We start from the raw sequence: 15,099 nt of genomic DNA on the forward strand, positions 1-15,099 counted from the left end.
TTTCCCCCCTCGGGTTCGTATTGAGTCCCTCACGTCCACTGCAGGTGGCCCCAGGTGCAGCAGCGGCTCTGCCTCCTGGGACGCAGGCTCCGGAATGAGGAAGACATGGACAGGCAGAGCGCGTCAGCACCGCAGCAGGCCCAGCGGCGCACCTTCCCCGCTGACGTCACAAGCAGGATGCTGGGGCTGGTCCCTCTTGGATTGTGACGTCAGGAAGCAAAATTGCAGACAGTCAGAGGGGGTGGGGGGCAGCTAGATAGGAAGACTGCAAAACACAGCCGAAGGGAAAGGTGAGATGGTGGCCGTCAGCCCCAGAGAGATGCAAGGGTGGGGTGGGAACCCACTAGACTGATGGGGACCCTCCCAGCAGCTGGTGAAACGGGACCAGGGGCAAGGGCCCTGCACCTGAGTGCCCGCGGGCTCTCTTCCCTCCCGACAGGGCACACGCCTCTGGCTCCCCCTGACATGCAGAGAGTTTCACGTAAGTACCTGTGCTTTCCTGCCTTCCTGCCGATGGGCCAGGGACGCGGTTCCTTTCCCTTGTCATGTGACTGCTTTCTGCCACCCACCCTCTGGTCCGGGACTTGTTCCAGGAATTAGGGACCAGGAGAACACAATCCCCAACTTCTGTCCCCGCTACGGGTTGACGGATGGCACCGTCCCCGTCCCCCGTGGGCAGACGGCTGCTTCTCAGAGGAGTGCTGTACGCCTGTCAGGCCCCCTCGGCTCCTGCCTAGGCTTCCGCATGGCTTTGCTCCGTCTCCCCAGAGCCCGTCCAGGACCACGTCCCGGCCCCGCAGCCCCCCGCCCAGCCCTCCAGACCTCCGTCAGGCCAGCTCCCGCTGAGGAACAACGGCAACCTCTGCAAGTTCGAGGACCAGGTCCTCTGTCCCATTTGCCTGGAGGTGTTCCGCAGCCCGGTCACCACCGCCTGCGGCCACAACTTCTGCATGACCTGCCTCCAGGGGTTCTGGGACCACCAGGCGGCCGTGGGCGAGACCCTCTACTGCCCCCAGTGCCGAGAGAGCTTCGCCTCCAGGCCGCGCCTCTGCAAGAACGTCACCCTGGAGGAGATGGTGACCTGCTTCACCCAGGCCAAGAGCCCGCCCTCGGCGGCGTCCGCCTGGAAGCTGGCCGGGCCCCGGGACGTGCCCTGCGACTTCTGCGGCCCCCAGAAGCGCAGGGCCGTCAAGTCGTGCCTGCAGTGCATGGGCTCCCTGTGCGAGAAGCACCTGCGCAGCCACTCGGAGGACCAGGTGTTCCGGGACCACCAGCTCCTGGAGCCCCTGTGGGACTTCAAGAGCTGCCTGTGCCGGAAGCACCGCAAGCTGCGCGGGCTGTACTGCCGCACGGAGGGCTGCTGCGTGTGCGGGACCTGCCTGCTGGAGGAGCACCGGAACCACGACACCATCCCCCTGCAGGAGGAGCGCGCCCGCAGGGAGGTGAGGCGGGAGCCCGGGGCCTGGGGCTCTGAGTCTTTCACGGAAGGTGCAAGTCTTTCCCAAGCCCCTCCCCCATCCCCACCTCTACCCCACCCCCACCCCGCCACCTCCACACACCTTTCCCGGGAGGAAAATTCTGCAGCCGTTAAAGTGTGGCCAAGAGCCCTAGCCGGCTTGGCTCAGTGGATAGAGTGTCAGCCTGCCCACTCAAGGGTCCCAGGTTCGATTCCGGCCAAGGGCACATGCCTGGGTTGCAGGCTCGATCTCCACTGGGCAGGAGGCAGCCAATCAATGATTCTCTGTCATCATTGATGTTTCTATCTCTCTCCTTCTCCCTTTCCTCTCTGAAATCAATAAAGAAATATATATATATATATTTTTAAAAGTGTGGCCAAGAGGGTCACGCGTGACATGAAACAGTGCTGGCCAGTCAAGTGACTAAGGATCCCACATGGTCTGTATGAACCCTATGATCAGCGGCTTTGGGGTGGGTTTTTTTGCACCGAACGGAAGAAAGGAAAGGCTGAAAGAAAAGATACAAAACTGCAAACACGACGTCCTCCTGTGTGAGGCCATCCTGTCACGTATGTCCTACAGCAGCGCTGTTCCAACACAGCCTCTGTTCACGGTCCACGGCAAGGAGCTCGCGCCGAAGGCGAGCCAGTTCATCACGATCGTGTGATGAGCTGACACCCTCTCCTTGGCAAGACTTTCTCAACGAGAAAGCAGCGAGTTGATTTACCGTCTGGCACGAGCTTCTCGTTTCGCTGCGGGTCGGCAGCAGTTCCTGGACAGGCACCTGGACTAGCGCAGTTCTAGCTGTAATCCATCGGGAGGCAGGAAAACGCCCGTCGCCGGGCAGGGGAGACTCAAGGCTTATGTAGAAGGACTGGGCCTGGCAGCGCTGATGTGCCCTTTTTCGACCCACTGCCTCCCAGGCCTCTGAAGCCACTGACCCCTCCACAACCCCTTCTTGTGACCTGAAACCCGAAGGTCATTACTGCCAGGAGCGGAGAACCTGACTCCTAAAAACGGGGAGAGACCGGGAGCAGAGGGGTGGGCCCTCGGCCGGCGCCCCTTCAGCTCTGCTCTTTCCCATCCTCATCCTCATCCCCTTGAAACCTCTTTAGAATGTAAGAGGAATAGCTCTTCTGGGCTTGGACATGGGGCTGCTTGCAGAAGGCTTCTCCTAGGCGCCCCCTCCATCAGGGGCCCTCTCCTCCGCTCCCCCCGTCACCCAGGTCGAGTTGCGGCAAGTCCAGGCCAACGTGGAGAACCAAATGCTGATGATCACCTCCGACAGCCAGAAGCACCGCGAGCAGGTGGCCTTCCTCCTGGTGAGGCTGCCCGCCCGCCCTCGGCCCCGGCTGCCCCAGCGCCCTGCGTCAGGCGGAGGGGACTCTGAGGGCTTGGCGTGGATGGGGTGGGGGCAGGCGGACAGACACGGGATCCTAGGTGGGCTGGGGACCATGACATGGCAGGTAGCAGGGTGGAGCTCAGAGATGCCTCTCTCTGCACCCTCCCACCTCCCCCCCCCCAGAAACTGATCCAGACAATGCGAGATGAGGTGCACTCCTGCTTCTCGGGGATCATCCAGGAAGTCAAACAGCTGCAGATGAAGGTCTTGGATTTTGTGGACAAAGAGGAGGCCGCCGCCCTGGAGAAGCTGGGCAGCTCCATCCAGCAGAGCCACAACTGGCTCCTGAAGCTGGAGGCGGACAGCATCTGGCTGCGCACGCTGCTCACCAACCCGAGCGACCAGCAGTTTCTGCAGGCAAGCCCCCACCCCACCTCCGCGCCAGGCCCTGCCACCACCTCCACTCCTCCACCCACAGACACACCATCAGCGTTTGGGGCGGCGTCACCGGTCCAGGCCATCTGTCCTGAGCTTACACCCACACCCTTGGCTTCCTCCACCTCAGCACCCAGCCTGACCCTCACATTCCTGCCTTCATTTCCCTGGAACAGAGCGGGTGTACCCTAGGGTTCTGGGCACCTGACCGGCTAAGTTTCTCCACACGCCCCCAGAACCATGTACAGAGCCCGGATGGAAATCCCATTTCTTCCCTCAGCCCAGCCTGGCGCCACGGCCTGGTTGGGTGCTACTGCAGGGGGGCACCAGGCAGGGTAGCTGGTGGGGTCAGGTGAAGGTTGGGGGGCAGCTTTCTCTATGGGCGGGGCCGGGGGCTGCCCCAACCCGGTGCTTGGAACTCCTAGCACAGCTCTCCTTTCTTCAGCGGCCATTGCACCCCAACAGACTTTCAGGGCTGTTCCTCCCCTTGTCCCCGCCCCCCCCCCCCACACCCACACACACACCAGGAAGCATTTGGCAAGGTTTCTCACTAAGCAATTGAAGGCTGGAGGCAGTCCTGCCAGCACTGTTTTCTAAACATCACTCTGTAATGCGCCAGGCCAGGCCTTTGGCAAAGCCCTAAGCTACGATGTCCAAACGCCAGGAGCTGGAGGGAGCGGGGGCGGAGGGGGGGAGAGGGGGAGGTGCCCAGGTTGGAGAGCAGCAGCTTCTCCACCTGCCCCACGCTCTGGGCACCACCAAGCCCCCGCAGAGCGGGGACACCTGGCATCTGCTTGGGCCCTGGTAAAAGGTGGTACCACAGTCGCCGCCCCTCCCCGCACGCAGGAGTTCCCCAGGCTCAAGAACTTCCAAGACTGCATGGAACCCCTAATGGGCACCAGCTGGGAGGAGAAGCAGAGCTTCCTGCAGCTGCCCCAGACCCTGGCGGAGCTCCGGAGCCGGCTGGTGGGCATGGGGCTCGGCTTCGTCAACCAGCTCCTGCTGCAGGGTCAGTACCTGCGGCCCGGGCCCCTGGACACGCAGCTGCGTTCTGGGGCAGGGACAGCCCTGAGGGCAGCGGCTGGGTGGTTTCCGGGCGTCGTAGAGGGCCCTGCCGGCCCGTGTGCACCTTCCCCCGGTGACGCTGCCTCCGGGAGCCCACGCCGCTCTGCAGAGGATGCTGGGCTGGGGGTGTCCTTAGCAGAGCCCTCCATCTCCGCAGGCATTAAAATGAACTCCTACGAGGTGCTGCCCACCACCATGGACAGGAAGACACTTCTCAAGAGTGAGTCCTCAGGCCTGGGGTCCAACCGCGGGGGGGCGGGAGGGAGCAGAGCCCCTAGGTGCCTCGACTTCCCCAGCTCCGCCTCTGCTCGGGCCAGGGCTCCAGAGAGATGCCAGCTCTCTCTTGCCTGGGACTGGAGACCTCAGAAGGATTGGCCTGTGACTCCGAGGCCCTGATAGGAAAGAAAAGACTCTGTCTGCGGGGGGGGGGGGGGGGGCGGCAAGGCCTCTCCGACTGCCCAGAGGCCCTCCAGCCGTCCCTCCACCTCTGTCCTCCGCTGGGTGCCTGACTACCTCCCCGGGCTTTAGCCGAGCCCGTGGGCAGACCCTGTCCATTCCCACAGCCCTCCCGCTCCCCGGCTGGGCTGGGGGCCCAACCCAAGGACTTCCCTGCGATCTCCAGGGTCAGGGTTGCACTGCCCTTGGTGAACCCCCCCTCTGAGTGACCCCCTCCAGGAGCCCTTAACCGCCCCGCCCCCCTCAGTTCCACTCTATCTTGCATGCTGAATAAATAAAAAGGGAGATTATGTCAGGGTCTGGTGAGGGCACGGAGGGAGCCTCAGCGCTCAACGCTTCTGGAAAGGTGGACCTTGGGCCCCGGCCAGTGTGGGCTCGGTTGGTTGGGCGTCATCCAGTGCACCAGGAGGCTGCCGGTCAAGGGCACATGCCAGGTTGTGGGCTTGGTCCCCAGCTGGTGGGGAGCATGCAGGAGGCAGCCGATTGATGCACTCTCACACTGATGTTTCTCTCTCTCTCCCTCTCCCTCCCTCTTTCTCTAAATATCAATAAACTGTTCTTTTAAAAATAAAAATTATATATATATGTGTGGAGAGAGAGAGAGAGAGAGAGAGAGAGAGAGAGAGAGAGAGAGAAAAACGCTGGACCTTGGGACAACACCCATCTCATCCTCTAAACCCGTGGTCGGCAAACTGCGGCTCGCGAGCCACATGCGGCTCTTTGGCCCCTTGAGTGTGGCTCTTCCACAAAATACCACGGCCTGGGCGAGTCTATTTTGAAGAAGTGGCGTTAGAAGAAGTTTAAGTTTAAAAAATTTGGCTCTCAAAAGAAATTTCAATCGTTGTGCTGTTGATATTTGGCTCTGTTGACTAATGAGTTTGCCGACCACTGCTCTAAACTATTTCCGCACCCTGCCCCCCACCACCACCACCAGTCGGGGACTTTAAGGGGGGGAGGGCCACTCCCAGGAGCTGGGGGAAGCACTGGGGTCCTCTGCCAGTGCCCTGGCCCCTGACCCGCTGCTGCCCCTCCCCTCCCCTCCCCTCCCCTCCCCCAGGTTACTGCAACCTGAAATTCGACCCCGCCTCGGCCAGCGAGGAGCTCTTCCTGTTCAAGGAGACGCACTCGGTGCTGAACCTGGGGGTCCTCCTGGAGCCCTTCCCGGCCGGCGGCCCCCTGCCCGGCTTCAAGCAGTGGCCGCAGGTGCTGTGCTCGCGCGGCCTGGCCGAGGGCCGCCACTACTGGGAGGCCGAGGTGTCCAACTCGTGGGTGTGCCTGGGCGTCACCTACCGCCGCAGCCCCCCGCCCAGCGGCCGCCCGCGCGGCAGCATCGTCTACCTGCTGGGCCGCAACCCCGACTCGTGGTGCCTGGAGTGGGACTCGCTGCGCTTCTCCGTGTGGCACAACAACACGCAGACGGTGCTGCAGGGCGGCTACCACCGCACGCTCGGCGTGGCGCTCGACTGCGGCGCCGGCTGCCTGTCCTTCTACGGCGTGGCGGGCGGCGTCAGCCTCCTCTACCGCTTCCTCGCCTCCTTCCTGGAGCCGCTCTACCCCGCCGTCATGGTCAGCAGCGGCGCCCTGGTCACGCTCAAGCAGGTGTAGGCGGCGGCGAATAAAGCTGGACTCCAGCGCTGGCCGGCCCCGCGGGGTCCCCTGGCTGGGGGTTGAGGGTGGGCAGCGAACTGGTCCACCCAGCCGAGCTGAGTAGTGACGACAGACTGGCTTGCAAAACCTACAATCTGCCATTTGGCCCTTTATAGACCAAGTGCGCCAACTCCTGCTTGGAATCAATAGAAACACACAATCCTGGGAAGGACCCAGAGGAGAGGTAGATGTGCCAGGGGGAGAAAAGGACTGGAGAACCAGCCTTGTGGGGAAATCAGGGCAGGCTGCCTGGAGGAAGTGATGTGTGCGCTGCTATCTGAGATGGCGGGTTATCCAGGGAAACGGGGCCTGGGAATCCCAGAACACAGGCAGACCCGGCCGTCCCCATGGCCACAGGAGAAGGGCTCGGAACCAGGCTGGACTGTCCCTGGGACTCAGGCCTTGGTGCTCCAGGCTGGTCCTGGCCACTCGGCACCAGGTACCTGTCCCTAAAGGCCTTGCGGCCTGAGAGTGGGTGGGGCTTGGGCCGGGTGGCCAGACTGAGAGGTGGCACCTGACATTGGGGGGAGGGGGCGTTCTGTCTGAGTTACTGACTTCATGGCAGGCTAGAGGTCAAGGCGAGGAACCCAGGCCCATCTCAGACCCCAAAGGCAGAGACAGGCTGCTGACCCTCCTGCCCAGAGCTGAGCGTCTCCCACGGCTGGTGTTGCATCGTCCAGGGGGGCTGGGGAACCGAAGCCACCCTGGGTGGGCAAACCCTAAACCATCTGCACCCTCCTCGGTGTTCCTGAGGCTGCCTGCCTGCCCCAGCCACGGGCCCGCCCCACAGAGCTCCTCAGCTGGGCCTCTACCACCCCACCTGCCCAGCAGGGTGTGTGCAGCCAGCGAGGCTGGACCCTGGCCAGGCCACTGGCCTGCGACCCTGGCAGGAGCGGGACTGGGGACTCGGCCCCCCTGCAGAAGCCGCCTCTGCATTTCCAGCCTCAACCAGCCGCTTGTTCCCGGGGCCTCCCAAGCGGGGGCTCTCGGGGCGTTAATGATTGGCTCTGAAGAGGACACGAGGCAAGTCACAGGAGAAACTCCTTCGGGCCCACGGGGTGTGCCTGAACTCCACCTCCGGGCCTGCCTGTTCTCTGTTCTCGGAGAAGTAAGTGACCCCCGCTCCTCGGTAGGAGCCGGCTGGAGCAGGCTGCGGGGCCTGCTCTGTGGTCTGCCAGGGGTGGGGCTCCCTTCGGCTCCTCTGAGCAGCCTTGGCTGGGGTCTCGCGCTGACCCTCCTCCCTGCACCAATTCCAAGCACTTTCCCCAGGGGCCGCTACCTGGTGATGGGTAGGAACGAAATCCAAACCTTTCCCCGATGTTCAGGAAAAGCCTTTCCCACCAAAATGCCTAAATCTCGCCTCTCCACCCCCAAATCTTCACTGTCCCTGCGTCAGGGGGCTGCAGGCCCCTGCGTCACGGGGTGGAGGTAAGGAATGCGGAGGAAGTAATGTGTGGCCCTAGGGACAGGCCCTGCTCTTGCTGGCTGCACGGTCTCAGAGTCCTTCCCCCTCCGGGAGCTGACAAGGACAGGGGCGTACCCTCCCCTTCTGGCTCTGAGGGACGTGTAGACACCCTGGGACACTCGGGCTGAAACCACATCCGATGTAAGAGGGAAGTCATTGCCTTTCTCATTTGGAGTTCCTAGGCCCATAGGGGTCCACAGAGATAGAAATCATTTTGAAATCATTTCTAGTATTTCAAAAAGCCAAATGGTAAGCAGGTGAGGCTGGCCAGCAAAGCAAAATGTCAGGGTCCTTTGCAGCATGTGTCTCATGGGGGACCATACAGAGGGGGACCTCCGGGGTGCAAGATCAGCCAGTACTTTTGGATAATCCACATCAGGGATCCCTATCCCCCGCCTTTCCCCCTGCTGCGGAGAGACCAGGGAGGGGCCTGACCCTGGAATGCCCCACACACGTCTCCTGCCTTCCTGCTCCTGCCTTGGCTTACAACGACTATTTTGTTTACTGTGAATCCAAACAGGCTGTAAACTAATCTGTCTCCAAGGATTATTTCACTAAAAAATGTTCCGTGTTATTTCTTACAAAAGGATTGGGTAACTTTTAAATGCCTTTTTGCATTTCCTTTTTTTTTTTTTTTTTTTTTTTTTAGTTTATTTTTATGAGAAACATCAATTGGTTGCCTCTGGCATGAGCCCCAACCGGGGATTGAACCCAAAATCTGGGTCTGTGCCCTGACTGGAAATTGAATCCGCCATCTTTGGTGTACGGGACAACACTCCAACCAACTGAGCCGCACTGGCCAGGGCTGTGTTTCTGCATTATTCTATAAAAGTAATTTTAATGCACATTTACAAAATCAAATGAATGCAAAAGTCACGCTTGTTAGAAATAAGGCGGGCGCCGAAACCGGTTTGGCTCAGTGAATAGAGCGTCGGTCTGCAGACTGGAAGGTCCCAGGTTCGATTCCGGTCAAGGGCATGTACCTTGGTTGTGGGCACATCCCCCGGTGGGGGGTGTGCAGGAGGCAGCTGGTCGATGTCTCTCTCTCATCGATGTTTCTAGCTCTCTATCCCTCTCCCTTCCTCTCTGTGAAAAATCAATAAAATACAAAACAAACAAACAGAAATAAGGCGGGCCCCCCAAGTCAGGGGTCCTGGTAGAACACAAAACATACTTGGGAGCAGACAGCAAGGCAAACATCTTTACTTCTACACATGGTCTGGAAGCATGCGCACTCAGAGCAGGTGGGCTGCTCGGGTTTATAATCTCTGATGCACGTGACCTGTCCTTTGCTCTTGATTGGAGCTCAGGCACACACAGTCTTTCGCGATTGGCTAATTCAAAGGGAGGGTTTGGCCTTTGCTGTTTCAAGATGGCGGCCCCCAGGGGAGCTGCAAGCCATGCGGCCAACATGGCGGCTGCCAAGTCACGCAGTCCAAAATGGCAGCTGTCTAAACTGTTCTTTGACAGAACAGATGACTTGTTTATTCTCACACGATGGACAGAATATCAAAATGGTAAATAAAGGTCAGACCGGACTGGGCACTTGCACCACCTGCCCCAGACCCCTTGCACTAACCCTGATCCAACAGAATGTAATTGGAAAACAGGTGACTGTTTCATTGGCCATAGTTTGTTGATCTCATTTCTTTAAGGATTGCATTGTGTCTCTTGATTACTGCGTGTTGTTGGCATCTCTGTAAATTTGAGCCCCAGCCCGGTCGGCATGGGTCAGTGGTTGACCATCAACCTATGAACCGGTTCAATTCCCAGTCAGGGCATGTGCCCGGGTTGTGGGCTTAATCCCCTGTGTGGGGTGTGCAGGAGGCGGCCGATCAATGATTCTCTCTCATCATTGATGTTTCCATCTCTCTCTCCCTCTCCCTTCCTCTCTGAAATCAATAAAAAAATAAAAATAAAAAACTTTTACAAAAACGTTGAGCCCCAGGCAGTTGCCTCGCTCGCCTCCTCGCTGAGGGTATCACAGGTCTGGGGGGCACTAGTGGGATTTAGTAGCTGGACCAGGGGGAGGGGCCAAATGTCCTGCAAAGCTCAGAGCAGCGGGCTGTTGGCGTGGGTATGACACCCACATTGAAGCGAAACGTGACATCCCTCGGCCGCGCCCCCTCGCCAAAATAAACCGCAGGCAAAGCCACAAGAGCCCGAGGGCACCCGTTTACAGGCTTTGGCGCCTTGCCAAGTGCTTCTGGACGCTGAATCCTCCTCCCTGGCCGGATTCTTCCTGCCGGGAGGACGTGTGTCTCGCTTCTTTTGTGTTTCACGCACATCGGAGCTGACGGGGAGGGTTAGATTTCTGCTCAGTTTGCTCCAATGTTCCACAAAGGCCCCCGGAGTAGCTCTGTGGGCCGGACACAGGGCTCCCCATGGAGGATGCGGTGAGAAGCAAGGTCGTAGCTTGGTGGGTGGAGGGAACACGTCCAGCCACGCACCGAGATAAAGCCCGTTCGGGAAGAGATGACAAAGGAGCCATCCCACACCAGGTGCCCCCTGAAGAAGAGAAGCTGAGCCTTAGCCCGTTTGGCTCAGTGGGTAGAGCTTGGGCCTGTGGACTGAAGGGTCCCAGGTTTGATTCCGGTCAAGGGCACATGCCTCAGTTGCAGGCTCCCTGGTCAGGGTGAGTGTGGAAGGCAACCAATAGATGTGTCTCTCTCACACCAATGTTCTCTCTGTCTCTCCTTTTCCCTTTCTCTCTCTAAAAATCAAGGGGAAAACATTCTCGGGCGGGTTTAAAAAAAAGAGAGAGAGAAGTTGACGATACATGGAGAGTCCTCCAGTGGGATAGGGGCGTGGTGGCCGGTTGGGGAGGAGACCAGCAGTGTCCATGGCGAGTTGTTGGCTGCTGTCGGGTTCGGGATGAAAAGGTGAAGGCCAGGGCCTGTGGAACTCTGCCATGCAGAGGTCAAGAGTGGGGGACACTTTGTAAATTACGTGACTGTCCACCCACTGTGCTGTACACCTGAAACCAACGCAAAATAACGGGAGCGTGGCCAGAGACGTGGGAGGACACCCCGGAGAGAATGGTGTCCCACGAGGCCACGGAAGGAGCGAATCTCAAGGAGGGAGGGAGGGAGGGTCAGCGCTGTAGGCGGATGAGGACTAAGTGTGTCCATTGGATGGGGTAACACGGGGATGACCAGAAGGGACAGAAGTCCAGCTTCAGAGGGTGCAGGGAGGAGGGAGGTGTGGGAATGGGCCAGTGAGAGGAGGGCCTCTCACACCAGGTCAGCCTGGCAGGGGCTGGGCAGAAGCCGCAGGGGGAGACGGGGAGAAAGAGGGCGGCTGGAGTGGGGAGGCCCATGTGTGGCCTGAGAGCCAGGGTCAGCCTGAGGGAGGGGGAGGTGTTGGAGGTGAGGCGAAGGCACGAGGCGGGAGGTGAGGGCGTGACCTCACGTGAGGTGGTGGCGGGTGGGGGGATGAGTCCTATGCGTGGGCTGTGGGGCACATGGGCTGAAGGAACGGGGAAGTGGGAAGTGGGTGTGCAGGCCAGAGCCCCGCCAGGCACCAGCGGCCCCTGAAAAGCAGAAGCCTTGGAAGATGAGTCTGGGGAGGCAGGAGGCCGAGCAGAGAGATCCTATCGGGCTCAGCGTCCAGGCCACGTGGGCCCGAAGAGGCCCAGCATCAGGAGGAGACGAGGCACGAGCACGGGGAAGGATGGGCGATAAGCTGGATAGCAAGAGGAGGCCCTTGACTGAGTCAGAGTGGAGGTGGGGCGTGGTCCAAAGAGGGTGACGGTGAGGGTGAGGGTGAGGGTGAGGGTGAGGGTGAGGGTGAGGGTGGGGACAGTGAGACAGGGAGACAATCTCAAGGAGATGGGCCTGGAGCTCCGGAGAGAGCGTGGGCTGGGGAGAGAGCCGGGGTAAGAGAGCTGAGGAGGAGGCAGGAGAAGGAAGAGGGGAGTCCCAAAGCCATGAGAGCAGCACTCCGACAGCCTCTCCCTAAGGTAGGACGGGGCAAGGGGCCCTTGGAGTGAGGGCTGTGCCAGGCTGTAGTTCCAGGCGTGCCCACTTGCCTGGACTTATGACCATCGCTCCTTCCCACACCTTCAGGACAGGGCTCAGCACAGGGACCATCCCAAATCAGGGGGCATGAGGTCACCCTATGGTTCCCCGTATCCTGCTCCCCAGCATGAGGTAATCTGCTGCCCTGACTGGGACAGATCGGGACATCTCTGTCCACCCCCCCAGGAGGTGGGGGCTGGAGTGGAGTGGAGGTGGGGGTGGTGGGTCCCCCAACATCACAACCAGCGTCTATGACCAGCCCTGGGACAGATTGCCCACCAGATCTGAGTTCAGGGGGCCTCGAGGGGAACAGCCAGCTGGTGGCACAGCCTAGGCCTCTGGGCCAACTGGCAAGCTTCCACCTGCCCGGCAAATGGGCAGAGGGGTGACATGGAGGAAGAACAGAGACGCTGCCCTCGTACTAGCAAAGGAGGAAGGCGCAGAGGGCCCCAGCCGCCCCAGCATCCCGGGGAGCAGGAGCAGGAGCAGACCTGTCACCCTTCTGCCAGCAGAGGGCACTCTGGCTATGCCAGGGACACAGCCGGTCACAGCACTGGACAAGAGCAGGAGCCCATCCTGGAGCTTTGGAGTAATTCAATATTTTAAAGGACCCCAGACTCTGGGGTTGGGGTGTTAGGACCCAGGAGTGGGGGAGCGACTTGGGTGGGTGGTATCCATTCCTTCATTCAGCCAGCGAGTCAGTACCCGGGCCGCTCCATCCATGTGGACCCCCATTATTATAGTTGTTATTGGCCTGTGCCTGGCCCTGTGCTCAGTGCTGGGAAACAGATCCCCGGGGCCAGGAAGCTCCTAAGCCTTCGGGAGCTTAGTGGGGAGACACCCAACACTCAGCAGGGTCAGGTGGGGAAGCTGCCACCTGCAGGCCAACCAGGAGCCAACAGGTAGACGAGCATCCTGGGGACAGGGGGTTCCAGGAAGAGGGCACAGCCATCGGCGCACACCGACCAACCGACCAAAGCCGGGGCGGGGGGGGGGGGGGGGGGGGGGGGGGGGAGCTGCGCAGACCAGCAAGAGAACAAGGTGCGGGTTGGTATCACTGATGGACTGATGGACGGCGGTGGCAGGAGGCAGTTAACGACGAATTATTGATGATTGATTTCTGATTTGGAGCAAGCGCCGCCCCCTCTCTTTGGGGAGGTGGGCCAGTTCCCCTTTCTATAGGATGACGACCCCTTCCACTCTGGTCACTCTAACAAAGCTGTGTGCTGAGACCCCCTCTGAGGGGGCAGTCACAGAGGAAGGCTGGGGAAGGCCGGGGGGGGGGGGGACTGCCTGTGGGAGCGGGAGGCCCTGGCTCCGAGGGCTGCAGCCACAGGGGCCGGGCCCCAGCCTGACGGGAAGCTCTTTCTGTAAAGGCCCCCGGGGTCCCGGCTGGTGGAGGGGGTACCCCACAACTCTGTCAGCTTCCTCCTGAGGAAGCACAGGGTGAAGTGCAGGTTGAATCAACAGTGGGGTGATTTTTTCAGAGAGGATAGTGAAGTATGGTAGCAACCATACTTGGGTAAAAATTGCTGTTTAATATTTTAACCTTGCTGTTTTGGGTTCTGTACTCATTTAAAAGTTATTTTGATTTTCTGAACTTATGTATGCTATCCCAATACTCCACTGATGATGGTTTGAATGTCCCATTGATTGTGATCTCACTGGTCATCGAAGCACATTCTTCTGGGACCCAGGACAGATCAATTATCCTAAATTGTCTCAGTAGCTACAGATAACTGAGTTTCGGTTGACTCAGTGGTCCCGGAATCAGAACAGACCCTAAATTGCCTCAGTAGCTACAGATAATGCATTCCTGTTGACTCAGTGGTCCCAGAATCTGGACAGCACCATTATTCTAAATTGCCCCGGTGGTCCCAGATAACGTGTTTCTGTCGATTCAGTGATTCGTAGATACTTTAGATAACTAACTTGCTCAGTTTCACTTCTGTAAAAATGCTTTTCGCGAAACAGGTTCCTCATTCCAGACCCAAAGATGTAATTGATACTTTTGTGATATTCTGCCAATATAAGCCAGATGTGGCAAGCTGTTCGGGGCTGTGAGATTTGGAGCTTTAGCCCCTCGTATGCCGCCGGCCTTTAATAAATGACTCCATAATTGGACTTTTTGAGGCGTCCTTTGTAAGATGGGGGGTTACACTACAACAATAGGATCCTCCAGGACACCCTTGGGTTTGGAGTGCCTGCGCCCTGCCAGGGTACCCGGGACGGGGGTGGAGGGCTGCACCCAGCCTGTCCTGAGTGCCGGGGGTAGGTGCTGCCACTCAGTCCCTGGCCAGGCTGAGATAAGGAGCCCAAGATGGTGCAGACCCCCAAGTATATCCTCCCTGTCCCCCGTCCAGACCTCCCTAGGTCTGGATCATCCTATAGGACCATAAGATAAATCTTATCCCCTCCTCCTGTTACCAGCGAGACGACGAGACCTCGGTCCTTGTCTTCTTGAAGGAAAGATTTCAATCAAGAGACAAAGTGCAGCAGAGCAGCAAGAATTCATTGGCTGCAGCCCTGACCGGTTTGGCTCAGTGGATAGAGCGTCGGCCTGCGGACTGAAAGGTCTCAGGTTCGATTCTGGTCAAGGGCATGTACCTTGGTTGCGGGCACATCCCCAATAGGGGGCGTGCAGGAGGCAGCTGACCGATATTTCTCTCTCATCAATGTTTCTAACTCTCTATTCCTCTCTCTTCTTCTCTGTAAAAAAAAATCAATAATATATATATTTTTTAAAAATATTCATTGGCAGCAGCGAGAGCACACTCAGGAAGGGAGACCAGGAGGGGCTTAGCATAGAAGCAGCAGCAGGAGAGCCCAGGCGGGCTGCTCTGGCTCACCGGGAAGTCAGAGGAAAGGGGGCCTTGGAGACAGGTTCAGGGGGTTAGCTCAGCATGAGGTGCCACTGCCCACTGCTCCCCTGGTCACAGTGGGGTCTCTTACAGGGAAGAAGGGGGAAGGGAATGGCTGGGGTGTATTCCCTGGGGGAGAGGTGGAGCTGGGTCCTTTGCATTGAGGGTATTGCTCTCTCTCTTGCAGGTGGAAATCTTAGGGGAGGGTCTTCATAGAATATCCATCAGCCCTCCAGGTGTGCTCCTTCAGGGTCATGGTCTCCACTGATTGGTCGGCACCAGGGCAGGGCGTCCTGAGTCAATGCAGCTGGTCCCGAGGCAGCCACGGGGCCCCTGGTCTGGTTTTGCTGCT

General features: G+C 59.1%; 1 protein-coding gene across 1 annotated transcript; it reads left to right on the top strand.

Annotated features, from left to right (window-relative positions):
* The first annotated feature begins 248 nt into the window (after positions 1–248).
* LOC103298405 (E3 ubiquitin-protein ligase TRIM47-like) lies at positions 249–6,517 on the top strand. Its single transcript, XM_028130624.2, has 8 exons — positions 249–290; positions 440–481; positions 769–1,442; positions 2,684–2,779; positions 2,983–3,216; positions 4,081–4,243; positions 4,457–4,519; positions 5,813–6,517. The coding sequence occupies exons 2-8, from the start codon at positions 466–468 to the stop codon at positions 6,358–6,360; spliced, it is 1,794 nt and encodes a 597-aa protein (XP_027986425.1). The 5' UTR covers positions 249–290; positions 440–465; the 3' UTR covers positions 6,361–6,517.
* The last annotated feature ends 8,582 nt before the right edge of the window (positions 6,518–15,099 follow it).

This window comes from Eptesicus fuscus, chromosome 20 (genome assembly GCF_027574615.1).
Source record: "Eptesicus fuscus isolate TK198812 chromosome 20, DD_ASM_mEF_20220401, whole genome shotgun sequence".
NCBI lineage: Eukaryota > Metazoa > Chordata > Mammalia > Chiroptera > Vespertilionidae > Eptesicus > Eptesicus fuscus.